Below are 12,449 nucleotides of genomic sequence, written 5' to 3' on the forward strand. Positions count from 1 at the left end.
CAATTAAAGTGCGGTTGTTTTGATACTGCTGATCAACTGGATCCGATTACGAGGGATTTTACTGTATTAAAGTATTGCAGATATAGGGTGCAAAGCCTAATATGTATTAGACAAAAGACCTCAATCTTTGGTATACTGGGAGATTTGCAATAAATAGTTTCAATATATATAACTGTCTGATATTTTTCCAGTTTATTCCAGATATTTTTATGATGGTATCTTGTTCAAGGAACTTTATAGGTCTCCCAGTGCAATGATATAAGTGCAAAATGTACTGTTTGAGAACCCTTTTATTATCTGAGAAATGTGTTTTTACATTATTTACATTCTTCAGAAGAAGTGGATTGTATGTACCTATAAAATGCTTGAATTTTATCTTTTGACTACTGCCACCCTACGTCTCAGATAAATACTTTATTTATCACTACAGTTCATATCTCAAACTCACCACATTTACAGTCTTGGAGTGTAGATTTATAAAGAATGAGAATTGTTATCTAGAATCTTAAACAAATGGAAAATGTACTTTGAAAGGTGTTCATGAAGGAGAGCTTAGAGATAACCTTTCCAGAACCCATGTTGTCATCACTGAGTTATTCAACATTTATCCCATTTAAAATGCAGGAATTGAATTATTGGTTTAAAAGTTAGGAGCTTTTTCTGTTTAAGGTATTTAATTTAATAATTTCGGTTTGATTCTTCAGAGCAATAAGTTTGGAAACTACATTTCTTCTGCTTGAGCAATATTTTGAATTTTTCTCCGAACTTCATACCATAGGATTTATTAAATTAAGAATATATCTTCTTTTAATTGAGAACCAGCGCCGTTCCGAAATAATATTTTCTATTTTCATATGAATGTTACAGTTATCTTTTTACTTTAATTTAATTTAGATTGATGGAAAAATCTCAGTTTCTTTATTTTGTTTCATAAAATTGATTTGTAAGAAAACTTTTCATAATTTGGTTATCCAGAGGAAGTCAGAAGTATTCTACTTGTGTAAATAAGTATCATATTTATACCTGTGGCGTAATTTTTTAAGATAATTATGTTGACCGATAATGAATCGCTGGAGGATGTGAAAAAAGAAGCTTTCGAAATCTGCCGAAGCTTTTTGCTAGGGCCATGGAAGACATTAAAGATGGAAAACTTTAGGTTTTCTGCTGTAAGGTAAGAATTTAATTTATTTTTCCATGTTCATGAAATATTTGCTCAATTATTCTTGTTAATGCTTTTTCCAAGGTTTCAATTAATAAAATTGTAATTCCTATCATCTTCATTGTTGCTTCATTTATCTCATGTTAGATTTAATGCATTAACTGAACTTTCTTTGAGAAGTGTTTTAAAGCAAATTTCAATCTATTACTTCATTAATTAAGATTTATTCCATGATATGCATTACGTTTTTATAATTATACTGGAGTTGGAATGCAATTAAAATATCCTTGAATGATGTGAAAGAAATAGGAAAAACTACATTACCGTTTCTAAATCAGCTCTTCAATATCTTTTCAGTTATTTTATTCATGACCTGAATACATCTGTGTGTAAAATGTAATATATAACTATTTAATGACAGTGATCGAGGCGAAATGTATTGCTTGAGCAATATACTGCTGAATGTTGTCAATCATGTCTATCAGAGTTTCATATACTATACACCCTGTCCAGAAATGCTCTTCACGGCCATTATGCTTGTAATCATCTTTCATAGACATATACTTTCAATTGCAAAAATGTTTTAAATGACTCAAATATTCATATTTTCGTATTTTTACATTAAAATTGTGAATTTTGTATGAAATACGAAATCTGCATCTGATGCGTTCTTCCAATCGCCATACTTATATTTAGAAAACTTTTGTACTTGTTATAAAACCAATTCACAAAACATTTGACTTTTGTACGACAAAAAACGACGGGAATATTTAATTTCAATATTGGGTACTTTTCCGTTTCGCCGGCGCAAATCTCGCCAAGCAGACTTTATTGGCGACAACATACGGTATACACATAAAAAATATTTAAAAAACGTTAGTTCTAAGAATTCTTTTTTTGAAGGCATAAACATTTTAATATCGCTTAAAATTTTATAAAAAGCCAATAAATAAAGACAATAAATTTGTAAAAAGACATTAATTTAAGAATTTACTATGCTTTCATGGTTCAACATCCTGATTCGCCGGTTCATATCACGTGACCCCAAGAGATCTCATCTCACGTAAACTACTCTACAAAAATCAAATGCTCTCAGTAATTATCTACATTAATTTCAAGTTAAATCTTAATTTGGAACACAAGTTTAAATGCAAGAAATATTCCAATTCGTACGAATAGCTTACTCAGAAATTATGTAAAACTGCAGTGCTTTACTTCGCTAATGCATTCTCATTAGAATTGATGAATTTAACCCTTGACTTTACCTTTTCTATATTTTCGGCTTCGGGTAAGCGCTGTGATTGCATCCTAATTGACTTAATTACCGAAAATGGCCTTAGACATAAAACTGAACTATCTGATAAAAATTCTATGTAATTATATGCCAGTATTGAAAGAAACAATCAATCTGATAAGAAAAAGCTGCCACTTGTTTTGAAAATGAGGCGTAAAAGGTTACCAGCAAGAATATTCCGTTTGGCATCGGTTGTACCATTATTGGCGACTTTATCGCTTGCGCCGGCAAAACGGAAAAGTACCCAATATTGCGATATTTAACATCATTAAAATTGTATTGAGGGGTCGGTAAATAAATAAATTACAATAATTCGAGAGCCCCCTGCCCACTCAGTGATATTCTTATGTGGTTTAGTGTATTTAATTTATATTTTTGTTACATTTGATACGCTGAAAGAATTTTCAGTGCTACTTTGGTAGACGGTTGCATGGATTTTAGCGATTATTTTTGGCGAGCGATACGACTTATGATAAACCCATTGCTGGACAAGTTATTTATGCTAACCGATACTTTATTGTCATTTTATTTAAAAAATAATGCGTTTTATTATGCATAAATTGTTTTAAATTTTATATATGATTTATAAATATTAAAAATCAATTTAATTTTGCATTTTTATTTGAAATAAAAATTTTGCTGTTTATGATATTTTATATAATTTTATGTTGTGGATGATGTAATCAATGACGTCACCTTGCTTTAAAAGTAATTGGTTTTATTAATATGTATAAATTTAATCTAATATTTTAAACATTATTTATGGTTGTTAAATATTAAAATAAAATTTAATTTTGCATTTTTTAAATGATTGTATTATGAATGATTATTTAAATAATTTTAATTCTATGCGTGATGTAATCAGCTCCCTGATTGGTTACTGAATATTTGTGCATTACCGCGCCATTTTAAAATTTTATTATTCATCTCTTCGAATTCCTCAGATTTGAAATGGAATGGATATGTCCGTTTCGAAGATGAATGTTGTTATTGGTAATTCCCAAGAATTATTGGTATCGGAATAAAAAAAATGCTCTTTGAGACCTTATTTTGGCCAACCTGGCTTTTCTAATCAAAGATTTATTTATAAATTGTTACAAGCGTCAGAGGAAATTTATTTTAAATTTTTGGAGGAAACCTCGCTAATTGCTTCTTCAATGAAGTGCGAGAGATATGTATCACAGATGAAGATCGTTAGAAGATCTTTTTTTTTTTTTTTTTTTTTTTTTTTTTTGTGGTACTTATCAATATACGACAGGTAAAATACTTAAAATTTAAGTACATAATTCTCTTTTACTTTATAATTGTATACTTCAATTTTTATTAAAAAATTAATACAATGTTTTCAAAAATTCCATAGATATTTATTGCCACATATGTTTTAACGTTAAATAATTAAATCCTATAAAACTTATTTTAAAGTATTTGAATTTAAGTAATATTTTAATTCTTTTAAACGTTAGTATGATGTTTTTAATTCGATATTCAATTTAAGTAATACAGGGTGTTTATAAAGTTCCGGACCCAGTTTGATGTTTAGTAACTCATAAACTAATGAAGATATAAGCAAACTTATCGCATTTATTGATGGAATAACTTATATATTTTCCTTTTCAGGTTTGAATATATTTACTTTTGCCAAGATCGTCTGCGCTTGGGGTTAATTTCAGATAATTTCCTTTTCCAGTCTAAATATCTGTACTTTTCTAAATATCGTCTGCTTATTAATTGCATTTTTCTCTTTTTTTGTTTTTTGCAACTATTGCAATGTTATGGACTTTTTCCTTTGGGAATTTGTAAAGTACAACGTTTCCGGGAGGAGAGTGTCGAACATGGATGACCTAAAAGCCAGAATTACAACCGCAATAGCCTCTGTGGATGCCAACATGCTTGCCGGTACCTGGCGTGAACTTGAATATCGACTTCATATTCTCCGTGCGACGAAGGGGGCACACGTGGAAGTTCATTGACAAAGGTCATGAAACTTTTTTAGTCTATCTAACTATTTATGCTATTAATTTTAATATATCTTTATTGTTTTATGAGTTATTAAACATCAAAATGGGTCCGAGACTTTATAAACACCCTGTATTTTAATCCAATTAAAAGTTGGCGCAATATTTTTATAGCGGTGTTTTTATTCTATTATATGAAAGTAATAATTTAACCTTACTTTAGCATTTTATACTCTTAGTAAATGTATTTATTTACATTTGCCAGCCATCTTAAAAAACAACGTTTTCAACAAAAAATTAATCCATTATTTTTAATAATATTTATTTTTTAAAGTTCCGAATACTTTACTATATGCGTAAAATACGTAAAAACAGCATTTTTCAAGATGGCTGACGACTGTAAAAACCGCGCCAACAATTGCGCCAATGTAAATCGCCAAAATTCCGTAGAACCATCCAACTAACCGAATATTCTCACACGTCTAAAAATACATAATTAATATTCCTGTGAAATTTTATTACTTTAGAATGATAATCGAGTACTAGTACAAAATAAATAATTAGATATAACAATTTTTATTTTTAATTAATTCAAATAATATTACGAGTTGGCTACATACTCATAACCTGCCAGTGTTATTTGCAATACGAATTCCAGAAAATTGTGAGAATAAAATCCCCATTTTGAAAAAAAAAATTATATTGATCAATATCTTTCACAATAATTTCCAGAGAAATGCTTGTCACGTAAGCTCTTAAAGTGATAAATCTTTTTCAAAACCGAATTTTACTTTTATTTGCGTACAAAGGCAAATATTTCGGTCTTCATCTTGCGAAAAATCCCTAAATATAATTCTCGGTTTTACTATCAAATATCTCAACCAATTTTTATCATATAGTAGTTAAATCTTTCGTGCTTCGCTTTTTCACAAAGAGCACAAATGTTTTCTAAATATAAGTATAGGGAGTGGAGGAACGTGTGAAATGTTAGACTTAGAATTTATGTAAAAATACAAAAGCGTTTATCTTTGCGTCATTTAAAACATTCTTATAACTGAAAATATATATCTAAAAATAAATAATACTATACCTGAATAATAAATATACATAAAAATATATATCTGAAAATATATATCTATACATTGCGAAAATAAAGATCGGGAAAAGACTTCTGCGGACGCGGGGTTAATCAAAATACAAGTACTTATATATTACTTTCTCTGGCTGCCCCCCAGACGGTATAGTGGTTAGATATGCTTGACTGCAATACCGAAGGTTCCGGATTCGAATTCTGGAGAAGGTATGGATGTAAAATTGTCTATTCCTTCATAGGAGGTAATGGTGGTCACCTATTAGGTGACACCAGAATAAAATGGCCACCAATTCTGGCCTTAGAGTGGTCAATGCCGTTATAGGCAAGTGCCCGCCTTTGGGAAAAAAAAAAGAACGTTCACTAGCTTTAGACCACTATCACACATACGTTTACTAATTCAGAAGTCAAACAACAAAAATCAGCGTTGTATTTACAAAATTTTCACAGGACTAGTTTCGATGGTTTTACCGAACCACCATCTTCAGCTGCAAAACCGCAAATGAACAAGATAGGAAATAATGATTAGATAAGATAAGAAAGCCTGGACAAGAATAAGCAAGTGGCGTCATCTGTTGGTGAAACCAGAACTAAAACATAATTTCTTTAAAGGCCGAAGGCAAATTTGGATTGGAATTAGGATTGTTAACTACAACAGAAAGATTTTTATGAATGTGAAATGCCTCTAGAAAATCCAGTTCTCCAATGGAAGATGTTTTTTGAATAATTTTGGCAGCAGAAAAACTGAAAGTGTGGTTTTTGGACCAACAATGTTGAGCAACAGAAGACTTCTGTGTTTCCTTTTTTCTAACATATGCCTCATGTTCCTTGACGCGAAATTTTAAGGCTCTCTTAGTTTGGCCAATGTAAATTAAACCACACTGGCAAGGAATCCTATAAATACCCCAGGAATTCATATCCGGAATGGGGTCCTTGAGTATGGAACTCGGAATTTTATTGATGGGAGAATAAACAACCCGAAAGTTAAATTTCTGCAAAATATGTGCAACTTTATAGCTAATTGATGGAAAGAAGGGAATGACAACAGAATTTTTATAATCTCCTAAAACAAGATTGTGCCTTTTAGTGTGTTGAGATGAGAATTTTTTAACTGCTTGATTAATAATGTTGGGTGGAAAATTTCGCGTCAAGGAACATGAAGCATATGTTAGAAAAAAGGAAACACAGAAGTCTTCTGTTGCTCAACATTGTTGGTCCGAAAACCACACTTTCAGTTTTTCTGCTGCCAAAATTATTCAAAAAACATCTTCCATTGGAGAACTGGATTTTCTAGAGGCATTTCACATTCATAAAAATCTTTCTGTTCTAGTTAACGATCCTAATTCGAATCCAAATTTGCCTTCGGCCTTTAAAGAAATTATGTTTTAGTTCTGGTTTCACCAACAGATGACGCCACTTGCTTATTCTTGTCCAGGCTTTCTTATCTTATCTAATCATTATTTCCTATCTTGTTCATTTGCGGTTTTGCAGCTAAAGATGGTGGTTCGGTAAAACCATCGAAACTAGTCCTGTGAAAATTTTGTAAATATAACGCTGATTTTTGTTGTTTGACTTCTGAATTAGTATTTATTCGGCGTGTTATTGTGTCTTACACAAACGTTTGTTTCGGAAGAACAACTGTTTGCAATAATTTCTCTGCTTTGCACAACAGCCAATCACCACAGATCTTTTTGGGGTTAACATGTAAAGATGAAACTGCTTCTCCATTACAAACAAACTGATAGCTGATTGGTTGACAACGAGCTTGCAAATTTTTTTTTTTCTTTTTCTTTTTTTTTCTTTTTTTTTTTTTTTCTGAAAGGAAGGAAAAAATTGCGCGTCTTTCTTTCAATAGTAAACCACACAGAAAAAATGTCCCAAACAGTTGTTCATATGAAACAAATGCATGTGCAATATAGGCCTTAGAATTATTAAAAGGTTGTTCTACTGTATCGTATCTCTTAATTTTACCAAACTTCGTACCAGATCTTAAATTGTGCCGTAACACATAGGAGGCCGGCTCCAGTACTACTCAGTTTTTCAAATAAATCGTAATTTCATACGGACCATACCAGAACCCTTAAATGAAAGGACTCCGGTACTTCTTTCATGAACTCTACCCGCATACCAAAGGCTTATTTTCAAGGAAATTCAATGCATTTATGACAGAGCGTATTTTTTTTTCGTTAACGAAATTACTAAAGTGATGACCGTGGTCGTGCACGTCCGTTGCACAGCTGCTGCAGACGCTTTCAACAATGTAACCAAATAAGGAGGAACGAATATAGTCACTTGTATACTTAAAGCCTTGCCTCTCTTCTCACGTTGTTATTGGATCGGAATCGGGAAAATAGTTTTCTTTTGTCGCATTCTGCTTGAAAACTAGAATTATATAGGCACGGTATTCTGATCAGAAAGTGCTGGACTGTTCTTAATTTGCACATTGGCAGATGATGCAGATAATTCTATAGTTAAACCATCGAAACAAGTTCTGCAAAATTTAAAAATATAATGCCGATTCTTTTTCTTTGACTTCGCCAGTAATCTTCTCTCTTTGTTTACGAAGCTACACTTCTGTGTTGAAATTTCCTTCCATACTCCCATACTGCTTCTAGAATTATTATATCTATTCTAATGAGTGACATTTTAATAGCTTTACGTTTTTTATAAGTGTGCTTTCAAAAGAATGGTGTTGTTGCTATCATCCCTTGAAATAATGCATTATATCATATATTCAGGACTTGAAGTCGGCCGGACGCCGGTTTAACTCTCATTTTCTGAATAAAATTGTAATTCCAGTAGGAGACCCAATGAAGACGCGGTCCGAATTTTTTTCTTTAAATATCATTACTGTAATAATTTATTAAATTTTTATTTATCTCTTTACATTTTGTTTAATTTTAATTTCAAACTATTTGTTTTAACTATTAGTTATTTTATTATTTTATTTTTTACTCTATATATTTATTCTTCCTCTTCTTCCTGACGACCTTCTGTAGGGCTAATTTCAGAAAATAAACCTATGTCTAATTTATGAAATTAATTCCTATCAGAAAGGGTAATTTTGTTTAATTATTTACATGCATCGAAGAGCCACAGTACCCATGAACACCTTTGGAGGACTACGATCAGTGTTCCTAGGATTTACCATGCTCTAGTAACTGTACTTTGAGTTAGATTAGCTGATTAATAACCAAAGCAGGGTGCTCTTGAGTTATATGGTGCTGAATATTTTCTCTTTTGCTGAAGAGGTCTACTGTACACTTGTGTGCGAAATTAAGAGAATCAGTACATTATATCGAATTTCTGAAAACCTAATGGACATATTTTGAATAAAATTTGGCATGAATATATAATAGGTAAAGAGATTTACCACTCAAAAGTCATTTCATGTACGTATGATTATCAGAAAGGTCAAAGTGCAGAGTTGTCTAAATCCACGCTGTCATATAGAACTAAAAATGAGTATAATATGGGATATAGCCCCCTGCGGCAACCAGAAAGGTAACGTAACGTCACCTCGTTCTGGACAGGAGGCAGTTGAGGGAACCCTGTGCCAGTGGATCCCTCGCCTGCTACAAAGCAGTTTTGCAAAACTGTGGTTTGTGTTCTTTTGTCCGCATCGCATGTCAAAGTACGGCTGAATTGGTCCATGAGCATCACAGTTGGGCACCGGAGCATTGGGCCTAAGTACTCTATATGGATGAGTCTCGATTTAATATACAGAACAATTCCCGAAGGCAATGATATGGCGAGAGCCGAGGACACGATATTGAGCGCAAACATCGTCGGAAGAGACCATTACGGAGGAAGAGACTTATATGTATGGGCTAGCAGTACCATCTCTATATTATTCCCTGTGGTTCTGTCACAGCCGTCCGATATCGCAAAGGAATTCTACGCCTCTTCTGCTCTGATGAGCTCTTTTATCACTACAATGGGTACCGAGCGGATAGCTATGGACGATATCGCCCTGCCGCATAGAGCTTGAGTTATGTGGATTTATCTAGAGAGTTAAACGATTCCCCATCTATCGTTCCCTACTAGATCACCAGACCCGAATCCCATACAACATATGCGGGACATGTTGAAACGACAGATAGTACGTCACAGTGGGCCACCAGGCATCCTGAAACAGTTTCGACATGCATTACTACAGGAATGGGAGCTACTGCGACAACAAACAATCAACATCACTATTGCTAGCTTGCCTGGCCATTGTCAAGCATGCGTTTCAGCTACAGGGTATCATACCCGTTATTAGCGTGATGTTACCGGTGCACATTCTTCTCATTCATTTGTTCTTTCGCGATCTATGGGGTCTAGTAATACCATGCCAATCTCTTGGGTCGATTTCACCTCGTATTCAATAAATAGTGATTGTTTTATTCCACTTTTTGCTTTTGTTGCTTATTTTTTGGACAGGAGTGTACCTGAGAAAAATAGAGACACATCCAGAGTTCTCAATTGCTGGGAACTGAACTGAGATTTTTTGCTTTTTCTGCAACGGTACGGAATGCATATAATTCATTTTTAGAAATATAATCGAATTTAGATACTCGACCATTGGTGAGATTTGCTAAGACAAAAATTAGAGCTGATCGTATATTTCTTAATAATATTTTCCATGTAAATACACTTTTGTTTTGGCTTTAAAAGTATTCTTGCTTTTCTTTCAAACTCATTTCGAAGTTATTATCTTTCCAATTAACAGACAAAACAAAATACACTTTATTCATAGGTTTTACGAATTCATAGGTTACAGAGGATGTCATATGCCTAAACTTGTATAGTAAAAACATGATCATAAAATATTGAGCAGTTGAGCATATTCTAACTGGTAAAACATTGAGTATATTCTAACTGGGTAACATTTTCACTAGATTTTACATTTAATTCTTCAGCCCCTTCAAAGAAAAAATCATTTTTATGAAGACAGTAAGTCAGTTTCTCATCAAAGATAAATCCCAGATTATGATTTAAAATTGTTTAATTTTAATGCTAAAACATTCCGAAACCTAATTTATAAGAGTGAAACTGCCAGAGCTGTATGTAAAATATTTTGAACCGAGAATATTTGATTTAGATGGAAAATAATAGTTAATTAAACAAAGTATTTAGAATTATAAAAATAAATAACAATAAATGGAATAAATTTACAATTAGTAAATAAAATAAATTAAATAAATAAATAAATATTATAATCGCTTGTAAACAATGCTCAGTTATTTGACATTATCAAAATAACGATACTTGTATATAATGATCTAGCAATCTGAAAAATGTTGTTGTTGTTGCTATATTTCTGCTACCCAAAGCGTTAAGTCTTATAAATCTAGTGAATCAAGAAATTATCCGTAATATAAGGATGAACTACTAATCCCTTTTTATGCGTCTCTGTGTCAAATTTGAAAATAGCCTCCACGATTTTCAGAAACAATTTACGTTGAAAGACGGCAAATTTACTTTATCTCTTTCTTTGAAAAATATAAACAACACTATTTCACGTCGTTGCTGCTGTAAATGGTAGCCTATGATTATGTTCGTAGATGACGAATCGGGAACATTATCTTGGTTTCAAAAGAGGACCGGCTCCCGTGTCAGACATCTGGGATTTACTTACATATTCGGAGAAAATAATTAGTGTTAATGAAGAGAAGATGCAGGCTTGTGTGACAATTCTGTTCTCGACGCAGTTTTTGAAGGGGACAACAAAATAATCTGACATGTACTAGGAAAGAAGAAAGATGGTGAGAATGAGAGGGCGGTTGAAGAAAGGGAACAACATTCAGATCAAGGAAATTACGTTGATAAATGAAGAAAGGTTTTCTTAGGATTGGTTGATAAATATTCATCAATATCAGTATATGATATTACGAAGCTTCTTTGTGTACATAGAGAATTTTATAATTGAAGCGACAGTCTTCTAAGAAAGTTGGCATTCGAAGTTATATGCCATCGTGCTAAGAAATTCGCAATTTTCATGTAATAATAAATATCGTAATTTCAAAAATGTTGTTGAATTTCCTTTTTCTGAAATACACGTAAACTTGGACTTTCTTTGATAGCATAAACTGAGTATCAAACTCCTAACAGACGTTAAGGGAATTATCGCTATGTCTGGATAGAACTAAAAATTCTTCACATTTTCATTGAATCAAAACTTTGAACATAAATGCACGACTCGTGCTTGTAAACTCCTCCAGCTACCTGCGGCGAGGTTACTTAAAATAACAATCAAATTCAAATTTAAATTAAATAGCTAGTAGTCCAAGACTACGCACTACTAACATGAAGTTGGCTTCGTACAGGAACAATAATTTAAGCATCAGCAACTCTAATGTCAAGTCAAATAATACAACCTTTTCCTAGCTAGCTAACCTAGTAACATAATCTCGAGAAACATTCTCTGAATGAAACTTCTGAAACCTTCATGGTAACACGTTCTGAATGAAAATCCTGAAACCTTTCTTTAAATTCTATCTCATAACGCCTTAATTACATTATGGTAGAGAAATAGAAAACAGACGTGATGGTAAAGATGCAAAACATAAAATAAGTAGTTAGTAGAAAACAATAGTAGTAAACCTACATATAAAATCATGTATTTTAATTTTAAATAAAGCGGCGATTTTCAGTATTAAATACATAATTTTAACCACTTGATCAAAAACACTACCAGCAGACCACGTATGTTTCATTTTATACAGGTGGCATCACAAAACAGGAGCAAATATGTTCTAAAAGTATAGATTAAATTATTCGGCTGACCTCTTATCCGGAATAAGCACCTCCCGTTGCAACCAGTTAAAAGGATTTCTCCTCTCTCTCTCTCTCTCTGTGTGTGTATATATATATATATATGTGTGTGTGTGTGTGTGTGTGTATGTGTGTGTGATGGTGTGTGTGTGTGTGTGAATGAAATAATTGTAAGGTTAAAAATAATTAATT

At 32.4% G+C, this 12,449-nt stretch overlaps 1 protein-coding gene across 1 annotated transcript in view; it reads left to right on the forward strand.

Annotated features, from left to right (window-relative positions):
• Nucleotides 1-474: 474 nt before the first annotated feature.
• The window catches only part of LOC118202411 (choline kinase A2-like), a 44,467-nt gene continuing 32,492 nt past the window's right edge, over nucleotides 475-12,449 (forward strand). Inside the window, exon 1 of the mRNA XM_085821434.1 lies at nucleotides 475-1,171. Within this exon, the coding sequence (XP_085677560.1) occupies nucleotides 1,050-1,171 (122 nt within the window). The 5' untranslated portion in view covers nucleotides 475-1,049. The remainder of the gene's footprint in view (nucleotides 1,172-12,449) is intronic.

This window comes from Stegodyphus dumicola, chromosome 7 (genome assembly GCF_044657685.1).
Source record: "Stegodyphus dumicola isolate Sdum_Otavi_A_Nest chromosome 7, ASM4465768v1".
In the NCBI taxonomy this organism is placed as follows: domain Eukaryota; kingdom Metazoa; phylum Arthropoda; class Arachnida; order Araneae; family Eresidae; genus Stegodyphus; species Stegodyphus dumicola.